Source organism: Schistocerca serialis, chromosome 8, assembly GCF_023864345.2.
Source record: "Schistocerca serialis cubense isolate TAMUIC-IGC-003099 chromosome 8, iqSchSeri2.2, whole genome shotgun sequence".
NCBI lineage: Eukaryota > Metazoa > Arthropoda > Insecta > Orthoptera > Acrididae > Schistocerca > Schistocerca serialis.
Window position 1 is genome coordinate 92,151,877 of NC_064645.1, and position 27,042 is coordinate 92,178,918.

The following is a 27,042-nucleotide window of genomic DNA, read 5'->3' on the forward strand; positions in this document are numbered from 1 at the left end:
GGCAAAACTCCTTTACTTCTTTAAGTGTCTCATTTCCTAATCTAATTCCCTTAGCATCTCCTGACTTAATTTGACTACATTCCATTATTTTGCTTTTGCCTTGTTTCATCTTATATCCTCCTTACAAGACACTGTCCATTCCATTCAACTGCTCTTCCAAGTCCTTTGCTGTCTCTGACAGAATTACAATGTCATCGGCGAACCTAAAAGTTTTTATTTCTTCTCCATGGATTTTAATACCTACTCCAAATTTTTCTTTTGTTTCCTTTACTGCTTCCTCAATATACAGATTGAATAGCACCGGGGAGAGGCTACAACCCTGTCTCACTCCCTTCCCAACTACTGCTTCCCTTTCATGCCCCTCGACTCTTATAACTGCCATCTGGTTTCTGTACAAATTGTAAATAGCCTTTCGCTCCCTGTATTTTACCCTTCCCACCTTTAGAATTTGAAAGAGTATTCCAGTCAACATTGTCAAAAGCTCTCTCTAAGTCTACAAATGCTAGAAACGTAGGTTTGCCTTTCCTTAATCTTTCTTCTAAGATAAGTCGTAAGGTCAGAATTGCCTCATGTGTTCCAACATTTCTATGGAATCCAAACTGATCTTCCCCGAGGTCGGCTTCTACCAGTTTTTCCATTTGTCTGTAAAGAATTCATGTTAGTATTTTGCAGCTGTGACTTATTAAACTGATAGTTCGGTAATTTTCACATCTGTCATCACCTGCTTCCTTCGGGATTGGAATTATTATATTCTTCTTGAAGTCTGAGGGTATTTTGCCTGTCTCGTACATTTTGTTCACTAGATGACAGAGTTTTGTCAGGACTGGCTCTCCCAAGGCCGTCAGTAGTTCTAATGGAATGTTGTCTACTCCCAGGGCCCTGTTTCGACTCAGGTCTTTCAGTGCTCTGTCAAACTCTTCACGCAGTATCGTATCTCCCTTTTCATCTTCATCTACATCCTCTTCCATTTCCATAATATTGTCCTCAAGTACATGTCCCTTGTATAGACCCTCTATATACTCCTTCCACCTTTCTGCTTTCCCCTGTTTGCTTATAACTAGGTTTCCATCTGAGCTCTTGATATTCATGCAAGTGGCTCTCTTTCTTCCAAAGGTCTCTTTAATTTTCCTGTAGGCTGTATCTATCTTACCCCTAGTGAGATAAGACTCCACATCCTTACATTTGTCCTCTAGCCATCCCTGCTTTGCCATTTTGCACTTCCTGTCGATCTCATTTTTGAGACATTTGTATTCCTTTTTGCCTGCTTCATTTACTGCATTTTCATATTTTCTCCTTTCATCAATTAAATTCAATATTTCTTCTGTTAGCCATGGATTTCTACTAGCCTCGTCTTTTTATGTACTTGAACCTCTGCTGCCTTCACTACTTCATCCCTCAGAGCTACCCATTCTTCTTCTACTGTATTTCTTTCCCCCATTCCTGTCAATTGTTCCCTTATGCTCTCCCTGAAACTCTGTACAACCTCTGGTTTAGTCAGTTTATCCAGGTCCCATCTTCTTAAATTCCCACCTTTTTGGAATTTCTTCAGTTTTAATCTACAGTTCATAACCAATAGATTGTGGTCAGAGTCCACATCTGCCCCTGGAAATGTCCTACAATTTAAAACCTGGTTTCTAAATCTCTGTCTTACCATTATATAATCTATCGGATACCTTTAGTATCTCCAGGATTCTCCCATGTATACGACCCTCTTTTATGATTCTTGAACCAAGTGTTAGCTATGATTAAGTTACGCTCTGCACAAATTTCTACCAGGCGGCTTCCTCTTTCATTTCTTAGCCCCAATCCATATTCACCTACTATGTTTCCTTCTCTCCCTTTTCCTACTGTCGAATTCCAGTCACCCGTGACTGTTAAATTTTCATCTCCCTTCACTACCTGAATAATTTCTTTTATCTCATCATACATTTCTTCAATTTATTCGTCATCTGCAGAGCTAGTTGGCATATAAACTTGTACTACTGTAGTAGGCATCGGCTTCGTATCTATCTTGACCACTATAATATGTTCACTATGCTGTTTGTAGTAGCTTACCCGCACTCCTATTTTTTTATTCATTATTAAACCTACTCTTGCATTACCCCTATTTGATTTTGTATTTATAACCCTGTGTTCACCTGACCAGAAGTCTTGTTCCTCCTGCCACCGAACTTCACTAATTCCCACTATATCTAACTTTAACCTATCCATTTCCCTTTTTAAATTTTCTAACCTACCTGCTTGTTAAGGGATCTGACATTCCACGCTCCAATCTGTAGAATGCCAGTTTTCTTTCTCCTGATAACGATGTCCTCTTGAGTAGTCCCCGCCCAGAGATCCAAATGGGGGACTGTTTTACCTCCGAAATATTTTACCCAAGAGGACGCCATCATCATTTAACCATACAGTAAAGCTGCATGCCCTCGGGAAAAATTATGGCCATAGTTTCCCCTGGCTTTCAGCCGTTCACAGTACCAGCACAGCAAGGCCGTTTTGGTTAATGTTACAAGGCCAGATCAGTCAATCATTCCGACTTTTGCCCCTGCAACTACTGAAAAGGCTGCTGCCCCTCTTCAGGAACCACATGTTTGTCTGGCCTCTCAACAGATACCCCTCCATTGCGGTTGCACCTACGGTACGGCTATCTGTATTGTTGAAGCATGCAAGCCTCCCCACCAACGGCAAGGTCCATGGTTCATGGGGGGAGGGCAACAGCGATGGGCACTGGAATTTGCACATCAGTACCACTACTGGACGTCCACTGAGTGGTGACAAGTGGCCTTTCCAGGTGAATTATGTTCTGTGCTCCATCGTACAGATGCCTGTTGGTGTGTACAGCCCTGCAACAATAGTCAGAAGCATCCAGACTGGAGGAGGGAGCGTTATGGCATGGTGCATATTTTTGCTGAATACTCTGGGTGATAGCGATATTCTGGAAGACACAGAGGATCTACAGAAGAAGTATGCATCTATCCATGGGGACCATGTCTACCCCTACATGCAATTTATTTTTTCTTCCTACATACAGTTTGTTTGTTTGTTTTTTTTCCTCAGCATGATGGCATCTACTAGCAGGATAATGCAACATGTCCACAGCTTGTGGTGCTCATGTGTGGTTCGAAGGGCACCAGGATGATTTTGCCATACTGCCCGGATTTAAACCCAAATGAGAATCTGTGGGACCACCTCAGTCACACTGCACCATTAATCCTAAAAAGAAAAACGTAGTGCAGCTCTTCACAGCACTGGAATTAGAATGGTTCCAAATCCCTGTCGATACCTTCCATATCCTCACTGTCACTCTTCCTGTACATCCATGCTAAAAAAGTTGGTTGTTCAGATTTCTGACAGGTGGTCACATTAATGTGACTGACCCATGTCATCTGGTGTCCTATCACTGCAAGTGTAAGCATGTGGCCATGGCGTGTGTTCAATTCTACCAACGTTGCTAACAGCCGCAACAATTGTGTCACACTTGGGTGGCCGACGTTCACGGTCTCAGTCCTGTCGGTTCATCACTCCTAAGTCTCAGGTGGGAGTTTTATATGGAAACCAGATCAGAGATGCAATCATTCTTTTGCCTCTGGATAACGAGGTCCATCAACTTGCCCTTGAGTTTGAGGGCCCTATATTAGAAGGGGCTTTGAATATTGTACTGTTGTTAGATGTCACCCATGCTGCAGGACATCCATTGGTTGCTGATGTTGATAGCATGCAGCTCCAGCACATGGAGCCTAGCATGTTGGGGGAAGAGGAAGTAGCCAAAGTACAAACAAACAAACCAGCTAACACATCGTCAGCAGCGGGAATAGCAAATGCCACTTCCTTCCAAGCAACAGGGTCGATGTGTACAAACATGTCATCAGCAGTGGGAATAATGAATGCCACTTCCTTCATGACCCTTGTGTTTATATATGTGAGCACAAGGCCAGCCCCAAGTGTTGAGACTCTTGGCGGGGAAACCCCCCCTCCCCCCCCCCCCCCCCCCTAAGGAAGCATTGCACAAATCCATGAACATCGATATTCATACTGTCTCGTCATTGTGTTCACCACTGTCTGCAGGCCAGAAAAAAATTTTAAAATTTGCACTGAAGTGTGGGTGACAGATAAGCCATGATTCCCATAAGTTGACACAGAGGCTACCGTGTCTCTACTTGGCTCACATATGTTCACCAGGTTAGGGTCTCCATCATCGGCATGCTTCAAGTGTTGAAAGGTTATCTACAACAAGCAGCCGATACTTCTTCTCAGTCAGTTCATGGCTGACAGCATGGTTAACAAGTCAGTTGTCTATTCTATTACATACTTGGTGGTTAACGATGTGAGTACTGAAAATTTCTTTGTGTTAGATGCCTTCGCTGCTTTTGGTTTTTGTATTTTGGATGTGGTGCATCTGATGTCAGACCAAGTGCCTTATCATGAACTCGATTCTTCCTGTTCTGAGTTTTTGGACTGCTCTGCTTCAAGGCTAGGTTGTGCAAACAATTTCACAACTCACATCTCTCCTTGCTTTTATCAGGTGTGGGTGGTGACCGTAGTTCTACATGGCCAGATTAAGATGGAGCTGCATCATTTAATGACACTGGAAGCAATTAGACCAATGGGCTGCACCCATAGTGATCGTAAAGAAGCCATCCAGTCGGCTTTTGTCCTGTGGTGATTTCAAGGTCACCCCCCACCACCACCACAACTTGCCTGGAGGAGTTGCTCACAATATTGGATGAGGATCAATTCTTTTAAAAAATTGACTTTGCTGGAGTCTACCTTTGGTGTCCTTTGGATGACACATCAAAACATTGCTTGTTGTTAATATGCCTTTCAGCCTCTATCAGCATGATGACTAATGTTTGGGATCGCTAATACACCTGTCATCATTCATTGTATTTTTTTAGAAAAGGGTACGATGATTTTCCCATCTTGACGATATCATCATAAAAGGTGCTACCTTGGAGGATCACCTACATCACCTCCACTGTTTGCTTAGTGTTCTACAGGCCGTGGGCCTCAAATGTAATGCCATTAAGTCTGTGCACAGGCATCTAAATACTGGGACAGCATCATTAGAGAGGCTATTAAAATTTGTACCAGGGATGGACTCATCAACAGAGATTGCGACTATAACCTCAGGAAGGCATGGGAACCAGCACTGAGTCTAATTAAAAAGAGGCTCAGCAAAGAAAACAAACGAGCAACCAGGGCCGATGAGGCAGTTACATCAACACCACCATAGACGCCAACGCCAGCCTCTCAGCGACCGCCAACGCGCAGCCACAGTCACGGACCGTGGAGAGAGCGCCTCGCAGGGGAAGGGGATTTAGGACAGCCACCCACTCTCAGGAGCTCACTTCGTCAGCGCACCTGATGATGGCGACATGTCTGATCGCCGAAATATTGTGCCCATTGGACACTATGGACCGGCAGTACACCCGTGGACTGTTCGAGCAAGAAATACGCCAGGAGAAGTTGAAGAATCACAACATCTACCATGCATAAACTGCAGTTTGCCTGAATCCATTTGTACTCAGAATTGAGCTGACATTCAAATTGGACAAATACTCAGCAACAGCATACATTCCTGCAGGAGATGCTTGAAGACTAGACTGGGGCTAGTGGCATTCTTACGAAAGGGGGTGTGTCAGCTGCTGGTTCCATACAGCCAATGAGAGAGCAGAGGGCAGATGATTTGTTTGGAAGCAAGAGCAGCGAGCAGGTGATTTGTTTGGAAGGAAGAGCAATTGTAACATTCTTGCGTGAGTATAGAAGCAAAATCTGCTATTTATCTAGAAAAAAAGCTGTGTTCTTAGGTCCCACCATAACCACAACCTCAGAAATCACAAAACATTCGGAAGAAATAACCAATATTTGTGACAATGAAGATATAAGAGTCACACTTGCCCTATCAGGATGATGATTAAAATAGTGATACCACAGATGACAGTAAACAAAACAGATATTTGTTTATTTTATTTATGCTAGTATTATCAAAATGTAGACACTGAATAAATGGCATAAGATTAGAATAGATGCATTGTTAACTTTTTAGGTAGATACGTTACATCCATAACAAGGTTGTAATTTGATTAGTCAGAATATGTTAAAAAATAAATTTTTCTCTCAAGGAGCCTGTTAAAAAAGGGGGGGGGGGGGGGTGTCGTTTTTCAAGGCTGTCTTACTCTTGGATAAATATGATATATGTAGGACAATTCCAACGCCAGAAAACTAGCAAAATGCAATAAGACCTGCACAGGAACAATGTTTGTTGCAAGGATTGACAACCAAGCTTCTACATAAATAAATGTAACATATTGCACATAGATAGAAAAGATGCACTACATCTACATTCACAGCTGTATTTTGGAAGCCACCTTATGGTGTGTGATGGAGGATATTTCTGGTACCTCCATCTTTTCCCCCTTCCCCTGTCCCATTTGCAAATGGTGCATGGGAATTATGATTGGTGGCAAACCTCAATATGAGCTGTAATTACTCTGATTTTCTCATTTTGGTCATTTCATAAGATGTATGATGGAGGAAGTAATATATTAACTGAGTTTTCATACAATGATCACTCCTGGGATTTCAACAGTAAATCTCTTCATGCTGCATATCACTTCTCTTGCAGCATCTGCCAAAGCAGTTGGTTGCACATCTCTGTAATGTTCCCTCACTGACTAAACAATACTGTGACAGAAAGTGCTGCTGTTCATAGGATCTTCTCTACCTCCAGATCCCAGACTGATAATCAGTCTTACATGTATTTCATAAGCCACTCTTTCATAGACAGATTACATTTCTTTAAGATTCTCCCAATGAATCTCAGTCTGCCATCTGCTTTTCCCACAATTTGTTTTATGTGGTCATTCCAGTTTAGGTTACTATGGAGGATTAATAATAGATATTGTACAGTAGTTATTGCTTCAAGTGATTTGTCGCCAACAGTATTGGATATTTTTGCCTATTTCTGCACACTACATTACATTTATTTACTGTTCAATTACATTAGAGGTGATAAACTGCTTGAAACAAGCTATTAATATCTGGGAGTAATTGTCCAGAGTGACAAAGTTGGACAACAACATAAGACTAGTTGTAGGAAAGCAGTTATCAGGCTGAGATTCACTGGAAGATTCATCAGGGAATGTAATTCAACCATCAGCGAAATGGTTTAGAAAACACTTGTTCTTGAGTACTGATTGTCAGTCTGGGATCCTTGCCAGGGAGGATTAATGAAGGAGATAGAGAGGATAAAAAGAGTGGCATGGTTCATAGAAATTCTGTATGGCAAGCACAATAGAATTTCATAGATATTCAACAGGTTCTAGTGACAGATGCCAGGAGAGGGCTGTGGAGCATCAAGGAGAGGTTTACCATTAAGATTCAGAGATAGTACGCTTTAATAAATCTGGCAAGACATTACTTATTCCCGCGTACGTCTTATGAAATGATGGTAGTGACAAAATCAGAGTAATTATGGCTCATCAAAGGCTTATTGACAGTTGTTCTTCCTATGCACTGTTCACAGATCTAACAGGCAAAGGGGGGAAATGATAGTACAGTGGCACCAGCAGCACCCACAAACACATACTGTAAGTGGCTTGCAAATTACAGAAAAAAATGTGTGACAGTTGACTTGTTAAATGAACTTCAATTTATTGTTACTCACCTTGATCCAACCAAGTCCACTCTTGTCACTGGGATTTGTAAGTTCAAAGAGCAACAATCCTGATAACCACACAAGTAGCACCCATTCATACCAGTAAGGGATCAATTTTGGCCTCACTACTGGGTAAAATGGTGTAATTCCAGTCAGCATGAGGAACAGCATCAGGTACATATGTGATGTCAGGTATGACATAAACTTGATGATAGGCACCTGTAACAATCAGGTGCATCAATAAATTATGTTCTACCTAAAAAGCAAAAAAGCATCAGCAAATACTTTTATTACAATGATGAAATTTGTTCATTTGCAGGTGATTTGGTTGACAAACATTTTCATAGCAGATAGTGCCAGAGTCACAAATTCATGAGTAACATCAAGAAGTGTAATAACTAGAAATTTCTACCCAAATCTTAATTTTAGTGAATTCTTGCCTCTGAGTGCATAAAATAAACAAGACAAAAGAAGAGCACCTATTCAAAGTAAGACAAAATTAGAACAACCACAATGGCAGCTGCAGTCCTTTCCTTTGTTACAATACCACTAGAATTAATCTCAACAATTTATCTTATAACATCCAACATATTCCTCAGAGACAGTTACTGCCAAATTTTCACAATTGAGGCCTAATAAATTTTTATCATTGTTTTTCTGTCAACACTATTACTTAGTTAAATTTTGGCTTTCATAAGCAGCTAATTTTTTAAAAAGTATTGTTGACTCTCATTTTGTTCTTTAACATTTAAAATCTGTATTTTTAGTAATATGTGTCTCATATTGCTTTTTCTGTCAAAAACATGTAAAAATTGCAAACTTTTCTTGGCATCTTGTCTGGGTAAAAATATTCCTCATTTCCTTTCTAACTTACTGTCCCTGTAAGCCTGTATCATGGAAAGCCTTTCCAAATGTGGACATTGGAGAGAATTAATACAGAAGAGTGAAAAATAAAATATAGTACTAGTTATAAGGATAACAAAAACAAAAAATAACAACAATAATCTGTGTTCATCAGACTATTATATAATGGGAAATAACTATTCATTTTCTTATGCACAAATCACAAGAAATTAATCACAGGTGTATGGCTGAGCCTCTGTGTACAGCAGGGATAATATTTCACTGTGTCCTTCATTATGTTATCACCAGGTGTAGTGATGGATGTTATCAGAAAGATTGTGCCCACTGAACCCTGAAATCTGAGTGCACACTTCTGTATGAAGTTCCAGTAATGAGATTTGTTGACATGGCTATGCCTATGCTTGTAATCGGGAATGCTGGGATCATAGGAGGACTGATGGAGCTTTATGGATGCATCAACAGGTGGCAAACTGAGGAAAATATTTCTTCTGCAGCAAATAACTTTCACTTAGATCCACCTTTTTGAGCTTATGCTAATATTACTCTCATTTTCCAAGAGTTCACTATGAAGTTCTATATCTTCATTTCATAAGTGCAGTTCCCTTGATAACAAAATGTCATCTTTGCAAAAGACACTTCATCCATCTTTTTTGGGAGGGGGGGGGGGGGGGGGGGGGGGAAGGTAATGGGATCATCAGTCTTCTGAGCGGTTTGATACAAGCTACCGTGACTTCCTCTTCATCTAACACTAAAACTTATGCTTAATGTCTTCAGTCACTTGCTGGATATGTTTGGATTTCTGTCTCCTCCTACAGTTTTACCCTGTATGGCTCCCTCTAGTAATATAGATGTCATTTTATGAGGTCTTACCATATGCCCTCTCATCCTACCTCTTATTCTAGTTAGGCTTTTGAGCATACTCCTTTCTTCACCAAATCTGGAGAGAAACACTCATTCCTTATCAGTTCACCTAATTTTCAGCACGTCCGCCCCAGTAGCTGAGTGGTCAGCGTGACGGATTGCCGTCCTCTGGGCCCGGGTTCGATTCCCGGCTGGGTCGGAGATTTTCTCCGCTCAGGGACTGGGTGTTGTGTTGTGTTCATCATCATTTCATCCCCATCCGGCGTGCAGGTCGCCCAATGTGGCGCCGAATGTGATAAGACCTGCGATATGGCGGCCGGACCTGCCCCGCGAGGGGCCTCCCGGCCAATGACGCCAAACGCTCATCATCATCATTTTCAGCATCTGTCTGTAATCTTTCAAACACTTCAGTTCTCTTCTTTTCTTATTTTCCCACATTTCATGATTTATTTCTATCACTGTGGTTGGAACTGCAACCATCAAATATGCCCACACACAAGCCTTGCCACAGTGACTCCGTTCTAAGAATCCAATGGGCTCTCCAGTTCCTCATCAAATACTTAAGTTCATCCCAGAAACTCTCCCCCAGAGAGTCTTCTCTCCCTCTCTCATCTCAAACCAACCACTCTCTGCACTCCTACCTACTACATGCTTCCTAAAGTACAAAAATCCAACCATCCAGGGTGTTGTATAGTGGTCAGTTACTGTGCTCTCACAAAGAGAATTTCTACCCTTGTGGACCAACTTAACCTCCAATAAGACAACAACCATTTCCTCCACAGATTCTCTACAGTCCCTGTTCCTTTACCATCCAGTGCCATGCTCTTCACTGTCGATGCCACCTCCCTCTACACTAATATCCTCAATGCCCATGGCCTTGCCACTGTTGAACAGTACACTTCCGGTGCCAAATGTCTTCAAACCTACAACCTCCTTCCTTGTCACCATGACCAACTGTATACTTATATACAATTACTTCTCCTCTGAAGGCATCACCTACAAACAATCTGTGGTGCAGTAATGGGCACCTGTAGGGCATTGTCTCAAGCTCACCTATTTGCGGGCCATCTAGAGGTATTATTCCTAACCACCCAGAGTCTCAAACCTCTCACCTGATTTAGATTCACAGATGACATCTTCATGATCTGGACTGACGGTGAGGACATCTTATCCTCACTCCCCCGGAACCTCAACACCTTTTTCCCCATTTGCCTCACCCGATCTTCCTCAGCCCAACAAGTCCCTTCTTCAACATCAACTTACACCTCAAGGATTGCTGTATCAGTACCTCCATCTACATCAAAGCTACCAATTACCAACAATATCTCCACTTTAACAGCTGCCATCCATTCCATGCCAAGAAGTCCCTTCCATACAGCCTAGCCAGCTGTGCTCATTGCATCTCTCAAAATATGGCAAGGGTCTTCCTGACTCCTTTACATGCTGAAACCATTTTTCTAAATGAGCCCAAAATCAGATCTGTGCCTACAGTGCATGATATACTGACTGCCTGGCCACAAAGGAACACTTCTCTCAAGACTCAGTAAAACGCAAGCCTGGAGAACTGAATAACATTTTTGCTAGCTGCTAGTGTTTTGACTACCTCCCATCATGCCCTGAAATGAAAAATATCTTCCCCACTATCTTTCCCACACCTCCCACAGTGGTATTCCACCACCCACCCAACCGACACAATATCCTTGTTTGTCCTCACTTCACCCCTGCTCCCAACCCGTTGCATCATGGCTTATATCCCTGCAATAAACCTGGTTGCAAGACTTGTCCCATATTTTCTCCCACAACCACCTGCTATAGCCTGTCACAAACATCTCCTGCCCATCAAAGGCAGGACCACTAATGCAAGCAGACATGTGATCTACAGACTTTGCAGCAACCACTGTGTTACATTCTTCATGAGTGAAACTACTTAAAAGCTGTCTGTCTGCATGAATGGCACTGCCAAACTGTGGCCAAGAAAGAGCTGGACCACCAAGTTGCAGAGCATGCCTTCCAACATTATGTGCTGCACTGTAATGACTGCTTAACAGCCTTTGCCATCTGGATTCTTCACTCCAATAGTAACTTTTCTGAACTGCACAGGTGGAACTCTATATTCAAAATATTCTTTGTTCCCATAATCAACCTGGTTCCCTGTCCTCCACCTGGCTATCCCCTGCCCCCACTTCATTACTATACACGTTTTCTATGTCACCAGTGCACATACATAGTCCTTCACTTCTCTCGTTTCTTCCCTCCCCTCTATGCAGTACAGCATCCCTATGTTGCACTTAGCATCATGTCCCTGAATGGTCCCACAGGCAGTACTAACATCTTTCCCTGCCCCTTCCTTGCTATCGCTTACCCATCCTACCCCATGCCTCTTCCATACCCCAACTACTTATCACCGCTAGGCTGCTGCCCATGTTAGACGCACTTGCAATCGGGCCTTAGCACCCACAGTCAACAACAGCCATATGTGTGTCTGAGATGTGCATGGGTGAATGTGGATGTGTTTTCTATTGTAGTCTGAAAGCTGAACATTCCTAGCATTCTGTTTCATTGCATCTGTCTATGATTCAGTGCCTCCTCTACATGGTGAACAGCTGCTTCAAGTGGCACACAACGAAGTGATGAAGTGAGTAGTAATGTGGAGAGGGGGGAGAGAATAGCAGATATAAAACAGAGTAAAGTATACATCTACATACAGACTCTGCAAGCCACCATATGGTGTATGGTGGAGTGGTACCCTGTAACATTGGACACTGAGAGTGCAGAGATTAATCGAATGAAGCAGGAGACATGTGGGTAGGGTTTAGCAGAGATCAAGCCCAGGAGGCTTTTTGGTTCAGAGGATGTATTGTAAGGGTAATAATTCGCATCTATGTAATTCATAGAAGCTGTTATTTCGAGAAAGAGACAGAGGGGGTGGGGAATGATATGACTGCATTCACAGGTGGCCCTGCTTCTGGTAGTGCAGTATACAGTCCAGTTACATTAATGTGACTACCACTTATGTTCAACGTCAGTGTGCAATAACCACTCACAGATGGCAGTTGGTAGCACTAGCAGTGGAGATTACATAGAACATGTTGTGCAGGACACAGAAAAAAGTGCAGCTGTTGGCATAATGCACAAACAGAGTGATTTACAGGATTGCTTTCAGGCCTAGGGTGGAAGCATTTCCAAAACGGATAAGTTCATAAACTGTTTGCGTAACATGCCAGTGCCACAACTGCACATCCAATGAGTGACGAGATGTGATGTTTCTTATGAATCATGTTTTATACTCTAACAAATAAATGGCTGTTGACATGTATGGCATGAAATGTCTGAAAGTAAATACCCTGCAACGATTATCAGAAGGATCAAGGCTGGGGGAGGGAGTGTTATAGTCTGGGGAATGTTTTCATGGTATTCCCTGGGTGAGCTCATCATTCTGGAAGCCACAATGGATCAAAACAAGTATGTATCTACCTTGGAGACCATGTCCATCTCTACATGCAGTTTGGTTTTCCTTGCAGAACAATGCGATGTGTCACACAACACACAGTGTATGTGCATAATTCAGAGAGAACCAGGATGAGTTTACCGTGCTCCCTGGCCAGTAAACCCCTGGTTTTAAACCAAATCGAGAATCTGTGGTGCCATCTTGATCAGGCTATCTGCATCATGGTTCCTGAAGAGTAAAATCCAGCATAGCAGTACACGGCACTGGAGTTGGCATGGCTCCAAATCCCTGTTGGTACCTTCCAGAACCTTACTGACTATTTTCTTGCACTTCTCACAGTGGTCTGTAATGTGAAAGGTGGTTATTCATGATTTTGACAGGTGGTCACATTACTGTGACTGGACAGCGTGTGCTTGTGATGGGACTGGAGGAGCATGTGGTGGGTAGTTGCACAGAACCAGTCTTGCATCTGAATATTCCACACGGAAATGAGTCATTTGACATGAGGTTGGAACTGACAACCAGCCAACCAGGGATAGAGATATGATGCAAATAATTCAACTCATTATTACAGAAAAGACAACTAATGGATAATTTTAATATAGTTCTAAATATATTCCAAATACAACAAACATAACAAAATATAATTGTAAATAAAAATAGCTTTTATAATGACAGAACAGAATATGTAAAACTAAAATTCCTCTGCTGAATAATAATCTATTGGTAGAAAATAGAAATTTATTATCTTGCACATCTTTACAGTACAATTATACCTGAATCATCTGGAAGTGACAGTGTCATTTCACTGTTGGCCAATATACCCACAGTTTTTAATTTGTGTGTCTTTAACAATTGCACCAGACCAAGCAGATGATAGGAGACACTCGTTTGTTGTCTAAAATTTGCCATGTTACCTTATACATTTTTTACCTTGTTTTGCTTGCAGTGGGAAGGTGGATAGCTGAGTACACCAGTTTTACTCTGTTTTAACAAAGAAGCTTTAGTGCTCTTGTATGTCAAAAATTTATGTTTAGTTTTTATGTGAATGACACCAAAAAATAACTACACGATAATGCTGTAACTATGAAATGATACCAGAAACTGTGTTGTTTATGTAATTATACCTATTTATAAAAAAGGAATACAAAATAGATCTGAGTCCCCATTGAGATAAAGTTACACGGCAATGTGGTGCATTGCTCATATAAGTATGCTATTCTGGTTTCATCTGACAAATTCATTACATGTCAAGTACATCTTACAAGACACCACCAACATGAAACTTCCTGGCAGATTAAAACTGTGTGCCGGACTGAGACTCGAAATCAGGACCTTTGCCTTTCGCGGGCAAGTGCTCTACCAACTGAGCTACCCAAGCACGACTCACGCCCCGTCCTCACAGCTTTACTTCCGCCAATAGAGCACTTGCCCGCGAAAAGCAAAGGTCCCGAATTTGAGTCTCGGTCTGGCACACAGTTTTAATCTGCCAGGAAGTTTCATATCGCACACACTCTGCTGCAGAGTGAAAATCTCATTCTGCCACTAACATGGTTGTGGTAGTGTTCCGTTATTGAACACTAAATAGAAACAAATTCTGTTGTTTGCTAGTTAAGGCTTTCGCAACACAATAACTTCTGCAGAGTCTTGGGTACTTTGTCTACATCTACACACACACATACACACACACACACACACACACACACACACACACACACACACACATTCTTCAAACCACTCTGAAGTGCATGGCAGAGGAACTTTTAACATGGTATCACATGTTACGGATTCTTCCTATTCCAGTTGTATATGGAGCATGGAAAGAATGATTGCTGAAATACCTCCATGTATGCTGTAATTAGTCTATTCTTTCTTTTATTGTCCCTATGAGAGCAATACGAGGGGGCTGAACTAAACCTTCAGATTCTTCACTTAATATTGGTTCTAGGCATTTTATAAGTAGGTTTTCTCATGATTAATGTCACCTGTCTGCAAGGGTCTACCAATCCTGGTTTTTCAATATTTCCTTGATGCTCTCCCAAGAATCAAACAAACCTGTGATCATTTGTGCTGCCCTTCCTTGTATATATTCAATATCTCCAGTTCGTCCTATTTGGTATGGTTCACACATACTTGCGCAAAACTTCAAGATGGAATGTACAAATGGTTTGTAGGCTCCTTATAGAGTGAATGCATTTTCCCAGTATCCTGACAATGAAACAAAGTCTGCCACCTGCCTTACCTGTGACTGAACCTTTGTGGTCATTCCATTCCACCTTGACACAAGGTTTTGCTAAAACTATGCAACACTTTACTGTGGCATCCTCTTGTCATCTTCAGGAAAAATGATGAATTGTAAGGAAAAGTCACCAAAATGCTAATGCACATGTACTCATTAGGATTATGGTAAAAAATAACCCAGTGATAGGCTACCAAATCTGGCACTGCAAAGTTCTTCTTCTTAGCTCTCTTACGCATCATCCTCTGAATTCAGTGCCACTGTTGGATCCTTTGCCTTGCCAAGGTTGTACTCTGTACCTCTGTTAATTAATTTACTAGATACAGGGTGTTTCAAAAATGACCAGTATATTTGAAACGGCAATAAAAACTAAACGAGCAGCGATAGAAATACACCGTTTGTTGCAATATGCTTGGGACAACAGTACATTTTCAGGCAGACAAACTTTCGAAATTACAGTTGTTACAATTTTCAACAACAGATGGCGCTGCGGTCTGGGAAACACTATAGTACGATATTTTCCACATATCCACCATGCGTAGCAATAATATAGCATAGTCCCTGAATGAAATTACCCAAAACCTTTGACAATGTGTCTGGCGGAATGGCTTCACATGCAGATGAGATGTACTGCTTCAGCTGTTCAATTGTTTCTGGATTCTGGAGGTACACCTGGTCTTTCAAGTGTCCCCACAGAAAGAAGTCACAGGGGTTCATGTCTGGCGAATAGGGAGGCCAATCCACGCCGCCCCCTGTATGTTTCGGATAGCCCACAGCAATCACACGATCATCGAAATATTCATTCAGGAAATTAAAGACGTCGGCCGTGCGATGTGGCTGGGCACCATCTTGCATAAACCACGAGGTGTCCGCAGTGTCGTCTAAGGCAGTTTGTACCGCCACAAATTCACGAAGAATGTCCAGATAGCGTGATGCAGTAATCGTTTCGGATCTGAAAAATGGGCCAATGATTCCTTTGGAAGAAATGGCGGCCCAGACCAGTACTTTTTGAGGATGCAGGGACGATGGGACTGCAACATGGGGCTTTTCGGTTCCCCATATGCACCAGTTCTGTTTATTGACAAAGCCGTCCAGGTAAAAATAGGCTTCGTCAGTAAACCAAATGCTGCCCACATGCATATCGCTGTCATCAATCCTGTGCACTATATCGTTAGTGAATGTCTCTCGTGCAGCAATGGTAGTGGCGCTGAGGGGTTGCCGCATTTGAATTTTGTATGGATAGAGGTGTAAACTCTGGCGCATGAGACGATACGTGGACGTTGGCGTCATTTGGACCGCAGCTGCAACACGGTGTACGGAAACCCGAGGCCGCTGTTGGATCACCTGCTGCACTAGCTGCGCGTTGCCCTCTGTGGTTGCCGTACGCGGTCACCCTACCTTTCCAGCACGTTCATCCATCACGTTCCCAGTCCGTTGAAATTTTTCAAACAGATCCTTTATTGTATCGCTTTTCGGTCCTTTGGTTACATTAAACCTCCGTTGAAAACTTCGTCTTGTTGCAACAACACCGTGTTCTAGGCAGTGGAATTCCAACACCAGAAAAATCCTCTGTTCTAAGGAATAAACCGTGTTGTCTACAGCACACTTGCACGTTGTGAACAGCACATGCTTACAGCAAAAAGACGACGTACAGAATGGCGCACCCACAGACTGCGTTGTCTTCTATATCTTTCACATCACTTGCAGCGCCATCTGTTGTTGAAAATTGTATCTACTGTAATTTCGAAAGTTTGTCCGCCTGAAAATGTACTGTTGTCCCAAGCATATTGCAACAAACGGTGTATTTCTATCGCTGCTCGTTTAGTTTTTATTGCCGTTTCAAATATACCGGTCATTTTTGAAACACCCTGTAAGTAGATGTGGGCAGCCTCTTTGATAATACGGTTCCAAGAAGAGGTGAAAGTGATGAGCATCTTGACATTTTTGAAGCCTATCCCTCAGCAACAGCTTCTGTCTTGTTACAGGAGCACTCTTACCTTTAATCTGTCACTCTGTACATCAATCATGATGGTGTTAATATGATTATTATGTGCAAAACAGAATAACTAGAAAACTATGTGTGCTGAAAACAAGATTTATTAGAAACACATGTATCTGACTGAAGTAACTAACCTTGTTATATTTGTGGCCCAGTGGGAGTGTAAAACCAATCCATACTGGAGGGCACACTAAGAACGCAACAAACAGCAACATTGTTCTCCATGCTGCCCAGTTTAAACTTCCTTGCCAGAGTTCCTGAATCACAGAATCACCACCACTTATCAAACTTTAGTTGCAGACATACAGAATACCTTACAATACATGATAAACATTTTACTTGTATACCAACAAAGGAAATTTCTGGATGGTATAACACGTAAAATAAATGAAAGGCAACCACCTACTTAGAGCTGATTGATGCGTGGTGCCTAGAAATATGCAACAAGAAAAGTGTAGGTCAGAAATCAAACCCACATAAACTCAGACATTTATTTTACTTGGATTAATGTCAGAAGTACAGTTCCAAAAAAAAAAAAAAAAAAAAAAAAAAAAAAAAAAAAAAAAAAATATATATATATATATATATATATATATATATATATATATATATAATAGAGGGAAACATTCCACGTGGGAAAAATGTATCTAAAAAGAAAGATGATGAAACTTACCAAACAAAAGCGCTGGCAGGTCGATAGACACACAAACAAACACAAACATACACACAAAATTCTAGCTTTCGCAACCAATGGTTGCCTCGTCAGGAAAGAGGGAAGGAGAAGGAAAGACAAAAGGATATGGGTTTTAAGGGAGAGGGTAAGGAGTCATTCCAATCCCGGGAGCGGAAAGACTTACCTTAGGGGGAAAAAAGGACAGGTATACACTCGCACACACACACATATCCATCCACACATACACAGACACAAGCAGACATTTGTAAAGGCAAAGAGTTTGGGCAGAGATGTCAGTCGGGGCAGATGTACAGAGGCAAAGATGAAGTTGAAAGACAGGTGAGGTATGAGCGGCGGCAAATTGAAATTAGAAATTAGCGGAGATTGAGGCCTGGCGGATAGCGAGAAGAAAGGATATGCTGAAGGGCAAGTTCCCATCTCCGGAGTTCTGACAGGTTGGTGTTAGTGGGAAGTATCCAGATAACCCGGACGGTGTAACACTGTGCCAAGATGTGCTGGCCGTGCACCAAGGCATGTTTAGCCACAGGGTGATCCTCATTACCAACAAACACTGTCTGCCTGTGTCCATTCATGCGAATGGACAGTTTGTTGCTGGTCATTCCCACATAGAACGCTTCACAGTGTAGGCAGGTCAGTTGGTAAATCACGTGGGTGCTTTCACACGTGGCTCTGCCTTTGATCGTGTACACCTTCCGGGTTACAGGACTGGAATAGGTGGTGGTGGGAGGGTGCATGGGACAGGTTTTACACCGGGGGCGGTTACAGGGGTAGGAGCCAGAGGGTAGGGAAGGTGGTTTGGGGATTTCAAATCACCTTCCCTACCCTCTGGCTCCTACCCCTGTAACCGCCCCCGGTGTAAAACCTGTCCCATGCACCCTCCCACCACCACCTATTCCAGTCCTGTAACCCGGAAGGTGTACACGATCAAAGGCAGAGCCACGTGTGAAAGCACCCACGTGATTTACCAACTGACCTGCCTACACTGTGAAGCGTTCTATGTGGGAATGACCAGCAACAAACTGTCCATTCGCATGAATGGACACAGGCAGACAGTGTTTGTTGGTAATGAGGATCACCCTGTGGCTAAACATGCCTTGGTGCACGGCCAGCACATCTTGGCACAGTGTTACACCGTCCGGGTTATCTGGATACTTCCCACTAACACCAACCTGTCAGAACTCCGGAGATGGGAACTTGCCCTTCAGCATATCCTTTCTTCTCGCTATCCGCCAGGCCTCAATCTCCGCTAATTTCTAATTTCAATTTGCCGCCGCTCATACCTCACCTGTCTTTCAACTTCATCTTTGCCTCTGTACATCTGCCCCGACTGACATCTCTGCCCAAACTCTTTGCCTTTACAAATGTCTGCTTGTGTCTGTGTATGTGTGGATGGATATGTGTGTGTGTGCGAGTGTATACCTGTCCTTTTTTCCCCCTAAGGTAAGTCTTTCCGCTCCCGGGATTGGAATGACTCCTTACCCTCTCCCTTAAAACCCATATCCTTTTGTCTTTCCTTCTCCTTCCCTCTTTCCTGACGAGGCAACCATTGGTTGCGAAAGCTAGAATTTTGTGTGTATGTTTGTGTTTGTTTGTGTGTCTATCGACCTGCCAGCGCTTTTGTTTGGTAAGTTTCATCATCTTTCTTTTTAGATACATATATATATATATATATATATATATATATATATATATATATATATATATATATATATATATATATATATATATATATATATATATATATATTTCAGCTGACAGTATAGAGTGCATCATACAATTTTGTATATACAAATGTAAAGTAAAGAAAATATGATTACATTTTAGTGATACATGTGAGGTTGTTACATATTTTCTGTTACAGTACAACAGCTAATATTTAATGTAATATTTTAATAGTCATTCATACTGTATATACTTTTCTCTGTAAGATACCCTTTTAAATGATTTTTAAATGATTTAATTCCTTTGGTGTGTGAATATGAGTATTCTTGTTAAAGAAAGGGCATGAAACAAAAGCTAGTGTGAATACTACTTCTGTTGCATGTTTCTATGTGCTACACATTAGTGAGCTATAAATGAATGGTTGCCTGTCCTTCATTTAAATATAATTTTTTTTATTTGACTTTTCACTGATGAAAACACACAATATATTTACACCATTTTGAACATGAATTTGGTCCAATTAAATACTCATGCTAACTGGAGACTGCATTTAAGTAAATCACCAAAACAATGGAAAAACATGAGCCAGTAAAGACGAACATGAGTATATTACACAGACTTAAAACACAAATATTACTTTACATGTAGGTAGAACTCTTGTTATCAAAGAAACAGTTACTGCTGTCATTACATCAACTGACTACTTGCAGAATAATTATGCAGAAACAGCTATTAATTAATATAATTTCATGACACACTTAACTGAAAATGAACTATTGTGAGAAAATAAAACACCTACAACTATCCTTATGATTTTATTTATTTTGTTTCGATGCTTCAATGTGCCCTCTTCAGGCTGTAGCTAATGCAGAAGGGGTTGATATGATCCCTGTATACAGGGTGACACAGCAAAATGGGAACATTTCTACAATACAATAAAACTAGAAGTGGTGAAGGAAAGAAATTGCATTCATAATAATTGAAACCATCCAAATTTTCCCACTTACAAAACATTCATGGCATTTATCATTTTTTAAATATTACACCCTTTAGATGGCATCCTCCTGTATGTATATATTTGTGAAATCTGCTGTTGAGATTCCTCATTGACTGCTGCAACATCTCAGCTGGGATACTGTGAATTGCATCCCGAATTCTCTGTTTTAACTCATCCAGGGTTCTTGGTCAAGTTGTGCAGACTTTGGTCTTGAGGTAGCCCCACAAGAAAAAATCACAAACAGATAAATCTGGCAATCTAGGGGGCCAGGGAATGTTACCGAATCATGCAATCTCATGGTTGCCAAACAATTCTCACACATATGCCATTGATTTCCGTGCAGTGTGTGATGTCACTCTGTCCTGTTGAAACCAGGCTTCTTGAACGTTTGGAAAGTTGTTCAATGCAGATGTAATTAAAGTTTGTAACATTTCCACATAACAATCGACATTGACAGTTATCGTGTTTCCCTGTTCATTTGCAAAAAATCGATCTGATAATTCCATGTGATGAAACACTACACCATCTGTCACTTTACTAGTGTGAAAATGGCACTCATGAATGTCATGAGGATTTGTGTTTGCCCAGTAATTGTAGTTCTGTTTATTCACATAACCTGCGAGACGAAACTGTGCCTCATCTGACATCCACAACTTGTTTACAAATTCATCATCATTATTTTGTTATTTGTTGACAGAATCCTAATTGTAACTGGTAATTGTCATCTTTAGAGGGGATATAACTATTACTGAAAATTGTAGTTGTATATACAAACATAAGCTTTCAGTTGTTAAGTTTTTACAGTTGTTAACAACAATTGGGAACGAAACTCCTGTAATGAACTGCTAATTGGATTCTGTGAACTGATGGATAATAATAGTAATTTCAAATTACACTACCAGAAGTATAAATTCTGCTATGCAGGGTCTGGCAGAATGAATAGTAGGATTTGTCATATAGTGTGGCATGCTACATTGCTCAGTGACTCATTAGGTCAACATCTTGAGTTGAAACAACGTGGCAGCCCCAGATCATCAAACGATTGCATGATGAGTGCAGCTGTTACGGATTACTGCATCTTGTGCAAAGAAGAGAAGTCCAGGGAGAAGAAGGACTCAGCAGACCACATAGCAAGAGTCGGAGGTGCATCAAGTTGCCCGACTAGGTTCACTCTGCACTAGAGAACTGCATGGAAAGTAATGGCGACCATCTGTAAGGTGTTATAGTCAAAGCCGAGTAAGGGGCAGATATGATATATAATGGTGTATGCTTCTCTTTATAAAATATGGAAGCACAACACCTTCTGATGTTTAAATTTCCAGATGTCATTTTATTTGAGCAACTAGCTTCAGCACTACACTATGCCACCTTCAGGCCCCTGTGTGAAGACAACAATGATAACAACGTGAGTACATAATAAAAGGGGCAGCATAGGTATCATATACAGTGGTAATATGCAGTGACATATAGAAACATGAAACAGTACAGGGAGTAATATCAAAGCTAAAGATAAATTATCGAATAAAATGAGAGAACAGTTGCAACTATAGAACAAAATATATATGCCACATGATCGTAAAGAAGAACCTAATAAATGGGGGTCAATACTGTGTGTTATGCATGGATAATCAACATGTAATACTAATGTCAATGTCTGTGAAACATCTGGAGCAAAACAGTCACAGTCATATACTGATGAGTGCAAACTGAAGGTAAAATATTTATTTATATGTTGCCATATACTAGTAAAATGTAAAACAACTTAACAGAGGTCAACTCCACATTAACTTCCTGTATCACCTTGTTCTGTATAGTAATAATAACTAATAAAACAAGAGTATATAGTTACATCAATGCAATCTGTCAATCACAGATTCATAAGGTGCCAATTATTTAATAAAAACATTGTCAATGAACCAAACTGTGAATCTAATGTAATATACCATAACAAATTTCCACTTAGCAAGAAGTACTGAAATATGTGGGAAATGTGATAACCAACAGTACCATGAAAGTGAAAGTCTGCTGGTAGGCATGTGCAGCTAGGCATTATACTAAATAATAAACTATGAAGTAAGTTTAAAGAAGAGTACTGAAATACACACAAATTATATTAGAAAGACATTCAGTCAATCACAAAAGACATGTAGCTCTGTATGACATATAGCCCTTAACGAGGGTAAGACAATGGAAAACAAGATCTGTGACCAGAAAATGTGTCAAGGTATACTATAAAATGTGTAATATGTCAATTAGTATCTTCATAAATGGTTAAATGAGAATTGGATATCAAGTAATATAACACAATACTATGTTGAATATTATCAAAGCATTAGAGGTGCAGGTGTGCAATCTGAACAACATACCAATGTCAACTAATAAATGAACACCCGCCGTGTATCATTAAAAAGATGTAATGAGGGAAGAGCACACAACATTAACACCATAATGCCAACAGATGTAGTGTAGCAACCATCACGATTACATGTCGAAAAATGAAAGTAAACAAGAGAGTAGGTCAAAGAAACATTAACTTGTGTCATACAGGACTTGTGAAAAACTAGAAAGATACTAAAACCTAACAACATCTATGCCATCTCATAAGTAATTGCACAAGTATAGTGCAGCTTAGAAAAATGATGTTAAAAATCAAGTAAGAAATATGTGTAAAATCTCTTCTTGTACATGTTGAAGACCAGTAAAACAGTATCATGTGTAGTTACATGCCTAGTGCACAAAATTACTAGCAAAAAGTACAAGAATCACAATCTACAATTATGTATCCCTCATAAAAGATAGCCCATGCATACAGTACACATGAAAGCATTGCAATCAGTACTGAGTCATAATCAGGAAACCATGATAATGTAGACTTATTTCATAGTTTATTGTTTGGTATAACACCTAGCCATGCACCTGCCTATCAGCAGATTTCTCACTTTCATGATACTGTTGGTTATCATCTTTTCCACATATTTCATCACTTCTTGCCAAGTGGAAATTTGTCATGGTATATTACATTAGATTCACAGTTTGGTTCGTTAACAATGTTTTTATTAAATAATTGTCACCTTATGAATCTGTGATTGACAGATTGCATTGATGTAACTTCATATTCTTGTTTCATTAGTTACTATTAGTATATGGAACATGGTGATACAGATAGTTAATGTGGGGTTGACCTATTTTAAGCTTTTTTAAATGTTTTACTAGTGTATGACAACATACAAATAAATATTTTACCTTCAGTTTGGATTCACCAGTATGTGTCTGTTATTGTTTGTTCCAGATGTTTCACAGGCACTGAAATAATTAGCATTACATCATGATTATCTGTGCATAACATGTGATACTGAGGCCCGTTTAGTAAGTTCTTTTTTATGATTATATGATGTAGATCTTTTGTTCTCTAGTTTACATTAATACAGTGTGCCACAACTCTCTCATCTAATTCCTTAATTTATCTTTAACTTTGACATTACTCCCTGTACTGTTCAGTATTGTTATGTGTTACTACATATTACCACTGTATATGATACTTACACTGCCCTGTGTGTTATATATTTCACATGGTTATCATTGTTGTCTTTATAAAGGGGCCTGAAGATAGAGCAATGTAGTGCTGAAACAAGCTAGTCAAATAAAATAGCAACTGGAAATTTAGACAGTTGAAGGTGTTTTGATTCAACATTTTATAATAAACAGCTAAGGTGCTGCAACCTTTGGTACAAATATGGACTTACAGATATTTTTCTTTGTGTCCAATGTGTGCTCCAACAAATTTGCTGTTAGGTTCTGTTCTTTTTATATGCTACTGTTCATTCCGTTGGTGCTTGCTTTATGTATCATACTGTTGATTACTGCTTACATTAGTGTTTACTGTCAAATTTTGGTATATTTGTATATCTTGTAAGGGCTTTGTATTTATTTTCACAAAACAGAGTATTTTATTTGTGAAAATTTATACATTTTTACAAACAATAAATGAGATCCACCATCATCAAACCCATCATCCCAATGATGTGTATGTATACTTAGTCAATGGTTGCATAAAGGGCACAGCAATTTAAGGTTCAAAATGGTTCAAATGGCTCTGAGCACTATGGGACTCAACTGCTGAGGTCATTAGTCCCCTAGAACTTAGAACTACTTAAACCTAACTAACCTAAGGACATCACAAACATCCATGCCCGAGGCAGGATTCGAACCTGCGACCCTAGCGGTCTTGCGGTTCCAGACTGCAGCGCCTTTAACCGCACGGCCACTTCGGCCGGCGCAATTTAAGGCACATAGAAATTCTATAAAAAAGCTATCTGAAAGCTATGTTCAATAGAGGAGGATTCAGAGAAAAAACAAAAATGTTAATTCAGAAGAACTGCTTCAGTGCAGGGTTTATAAAGGTCACCCTAAAGCACTAAAATTAAATATTTTCTTATTACCATAAGCTTATAGCTGGTTCATTCTGCAAAAGAAACTATTGTTTTTCTTATGGTCAGTTAGTTAGAACATTTATACTAATTGTTATTGTGACTTGCCCCAAATCTGTGTGTAGCAACATACAACAGGATTTCTGAGATCAATAAAAATTAAATCAAAAGAATATAAAATTACACTACACTATGGTAAAAAGTTTGAACTGGTAATCATGGATAGGCAGAGTACTGCGAGTTAGAAACTGTGTGTTATTCACTGAACACTAGAAATAATCATTTGGCATGAGGTTAAGTGATTTACTGTGCTTTCAGTTTCCTTTAATACACAGGAACTTCTGAAGTATTTATTGAGTTTAGACAATGTAATGTTTACCTTTAAGAGCAAAGTTAATTTATAAACAAAATTTTATAGATCAGTTGACTGAAAAGTTAATATGTGACGAACATATAGATACTAAAAACAAAAGCATCTTGTTTGTATTATTTCAAACAGTAAGGTAAATGATCAATATTTTGTCCCCACACAGATCCAGTTCCCATACTCTAGTCTTTGTGAATGCTTAAGTGCTATAGCCGGTCTTTGTTAGTGGTGAAGCATTGGTGTCAAGATTTCTGTGCATGTAGGATAGCTTTTTTTATAACATAAACTGCAGTGTAACGTATAACTGCAATCAGAGCCAGCTCTACGATACTGTTGAACTAGGCGGACACTTCAGAGTGTTCAGATTTGTGAGGTGGAAGTTCATGAAACTTTGACAAATTTTGTTTTCGGTCCAATTACATTATTAGATGTTTTGCCTCCTGATCAGCATAATATAAAAGTATTACTCTTGTGGCTACACAAGAAGCATTAGTCATGAACTAGGTGCTCACCTGCTCACTAGTTGTGAGGGTAATACATTCATGACAATGAACTTAAATGTATGTCTACATCTGCATCTATACTCTGAAAACCTCTGTAAACTGCATGGCATAGGGTACTTCCCACTGTATAGTTAATGTGCTTTTTCCCATTACACTCACATAAGGGTGCTGGAAGCATGAGTAGTTAAAAACCTCCTGTGTGCACTACATTAACATAATCTTGTCTTCTTGGTCCTGTGGAAGGGATATCTAGGGGATTATACTAAATTCTTAGATACAGTACTTGAAGTTGGTTCTAGAAACTTCCTAAGAAGGCTTTCACATGACAGTTCTCAATTCTTTCAGCATTTCCACAACATTTCCCCTTGGATCAAATAAAACTGGGAACACTTGTGCCGCCTTCCTTTCTATATCTTCAATATCCTCTCCTCAGTCCTATTTGATATGGGTCCCACACACCTGAGCAACATTCTAGGATAGATTACATGAGCATTATGTATTAATAGCCTTCCTAGGCTCATTGCATTTCTGCAGTCTTTTGAAATTGTTTATTTATGCATTACCATATCTGAAAGCAGTCATCAATGATGTATGGCACTTACCACTGAAAGCACATTGCTTATGGGAACCAAAGTACATACAGAACAGGACTGTCTCCTGGATGGAGAGTGCAGCAATTTATATAAACACAGAATATTCCAGAATATGGAAAAAGGGACCAGTAGTCTGTCACCAGGTTTACCTACAAATGAGCTGATGTGATCATTCCATTTCATATCCCTAAAAGTTGTTAAACGCAGGTATTTGTATGGATTGACCAGTTCCTACCAGACTTATTGATACTGTCACATTGTAACCACAATCAAGTTCAAATGTGAAAGCAGGGTAGTCAATCATGTACAACATTAGCACTGAAAACAAATTACTTATGGGAACAGAAGTACATAAGGAATGTAATTGTCTCTTGGATGGAGAGTGCTGTAATTTATAGAAACATTGAATATCCCAGAATATGGAAAAATTACAAACACATGAAATTTCAAGAACCTTTTAAAAATGATAAACACTAAATAACAAGTATTTCCTAGTGATTAGATTTTAACTGATCACCAACAGCAGTTCAACCAGTATGCTAAACCAGTACTCCATATTGCATGCAACACAACTTGCAGCATTGCTCCCTCTCCTGGAGAAACAGAGAACTGCTGTTTCGAAGTGCTCATTAAAGTTGACTACAGCATCCTAGATTTACATCTTATCAGTAGTCCTCTGTATGGCTGTGCTGGAGTATCCTCACATTTGACTCATGTTGTCACATCCTCTTCAC

The 27,042-nt window shown here is 40.2% G+C and overlaps 1 protein-coding gene across 1 annotated transcript in view; it reads right to left on the reverse strand.

Moving 5' to 3' along the window:
- Positions 1-27,042, reverse strand: part of LOC126416840 (serine/threonine-protein phosphatase 6 regulatory ankyrin repeat subunit A) — a 448,195-nt gene that overhangs the window by 86,905 nt on the left and 334,248 nt on the right. The window contains exons 17-18 of the mRNA XM_050084723.1: positions 17,200-17,322; positions 7,664-7,873 (exon numbers count right to left, since the gene is read on the reverse strand). Of these exons, the coding sequence (XP_049940680.1) occupies positions 7,664-7,873; positions 17,200-17,322 (333 nt within the window). The remainder of the gene's footprint in view (positions 1-7,663; positions 7,874-17,199; positions 17,323-27,042) is intronic.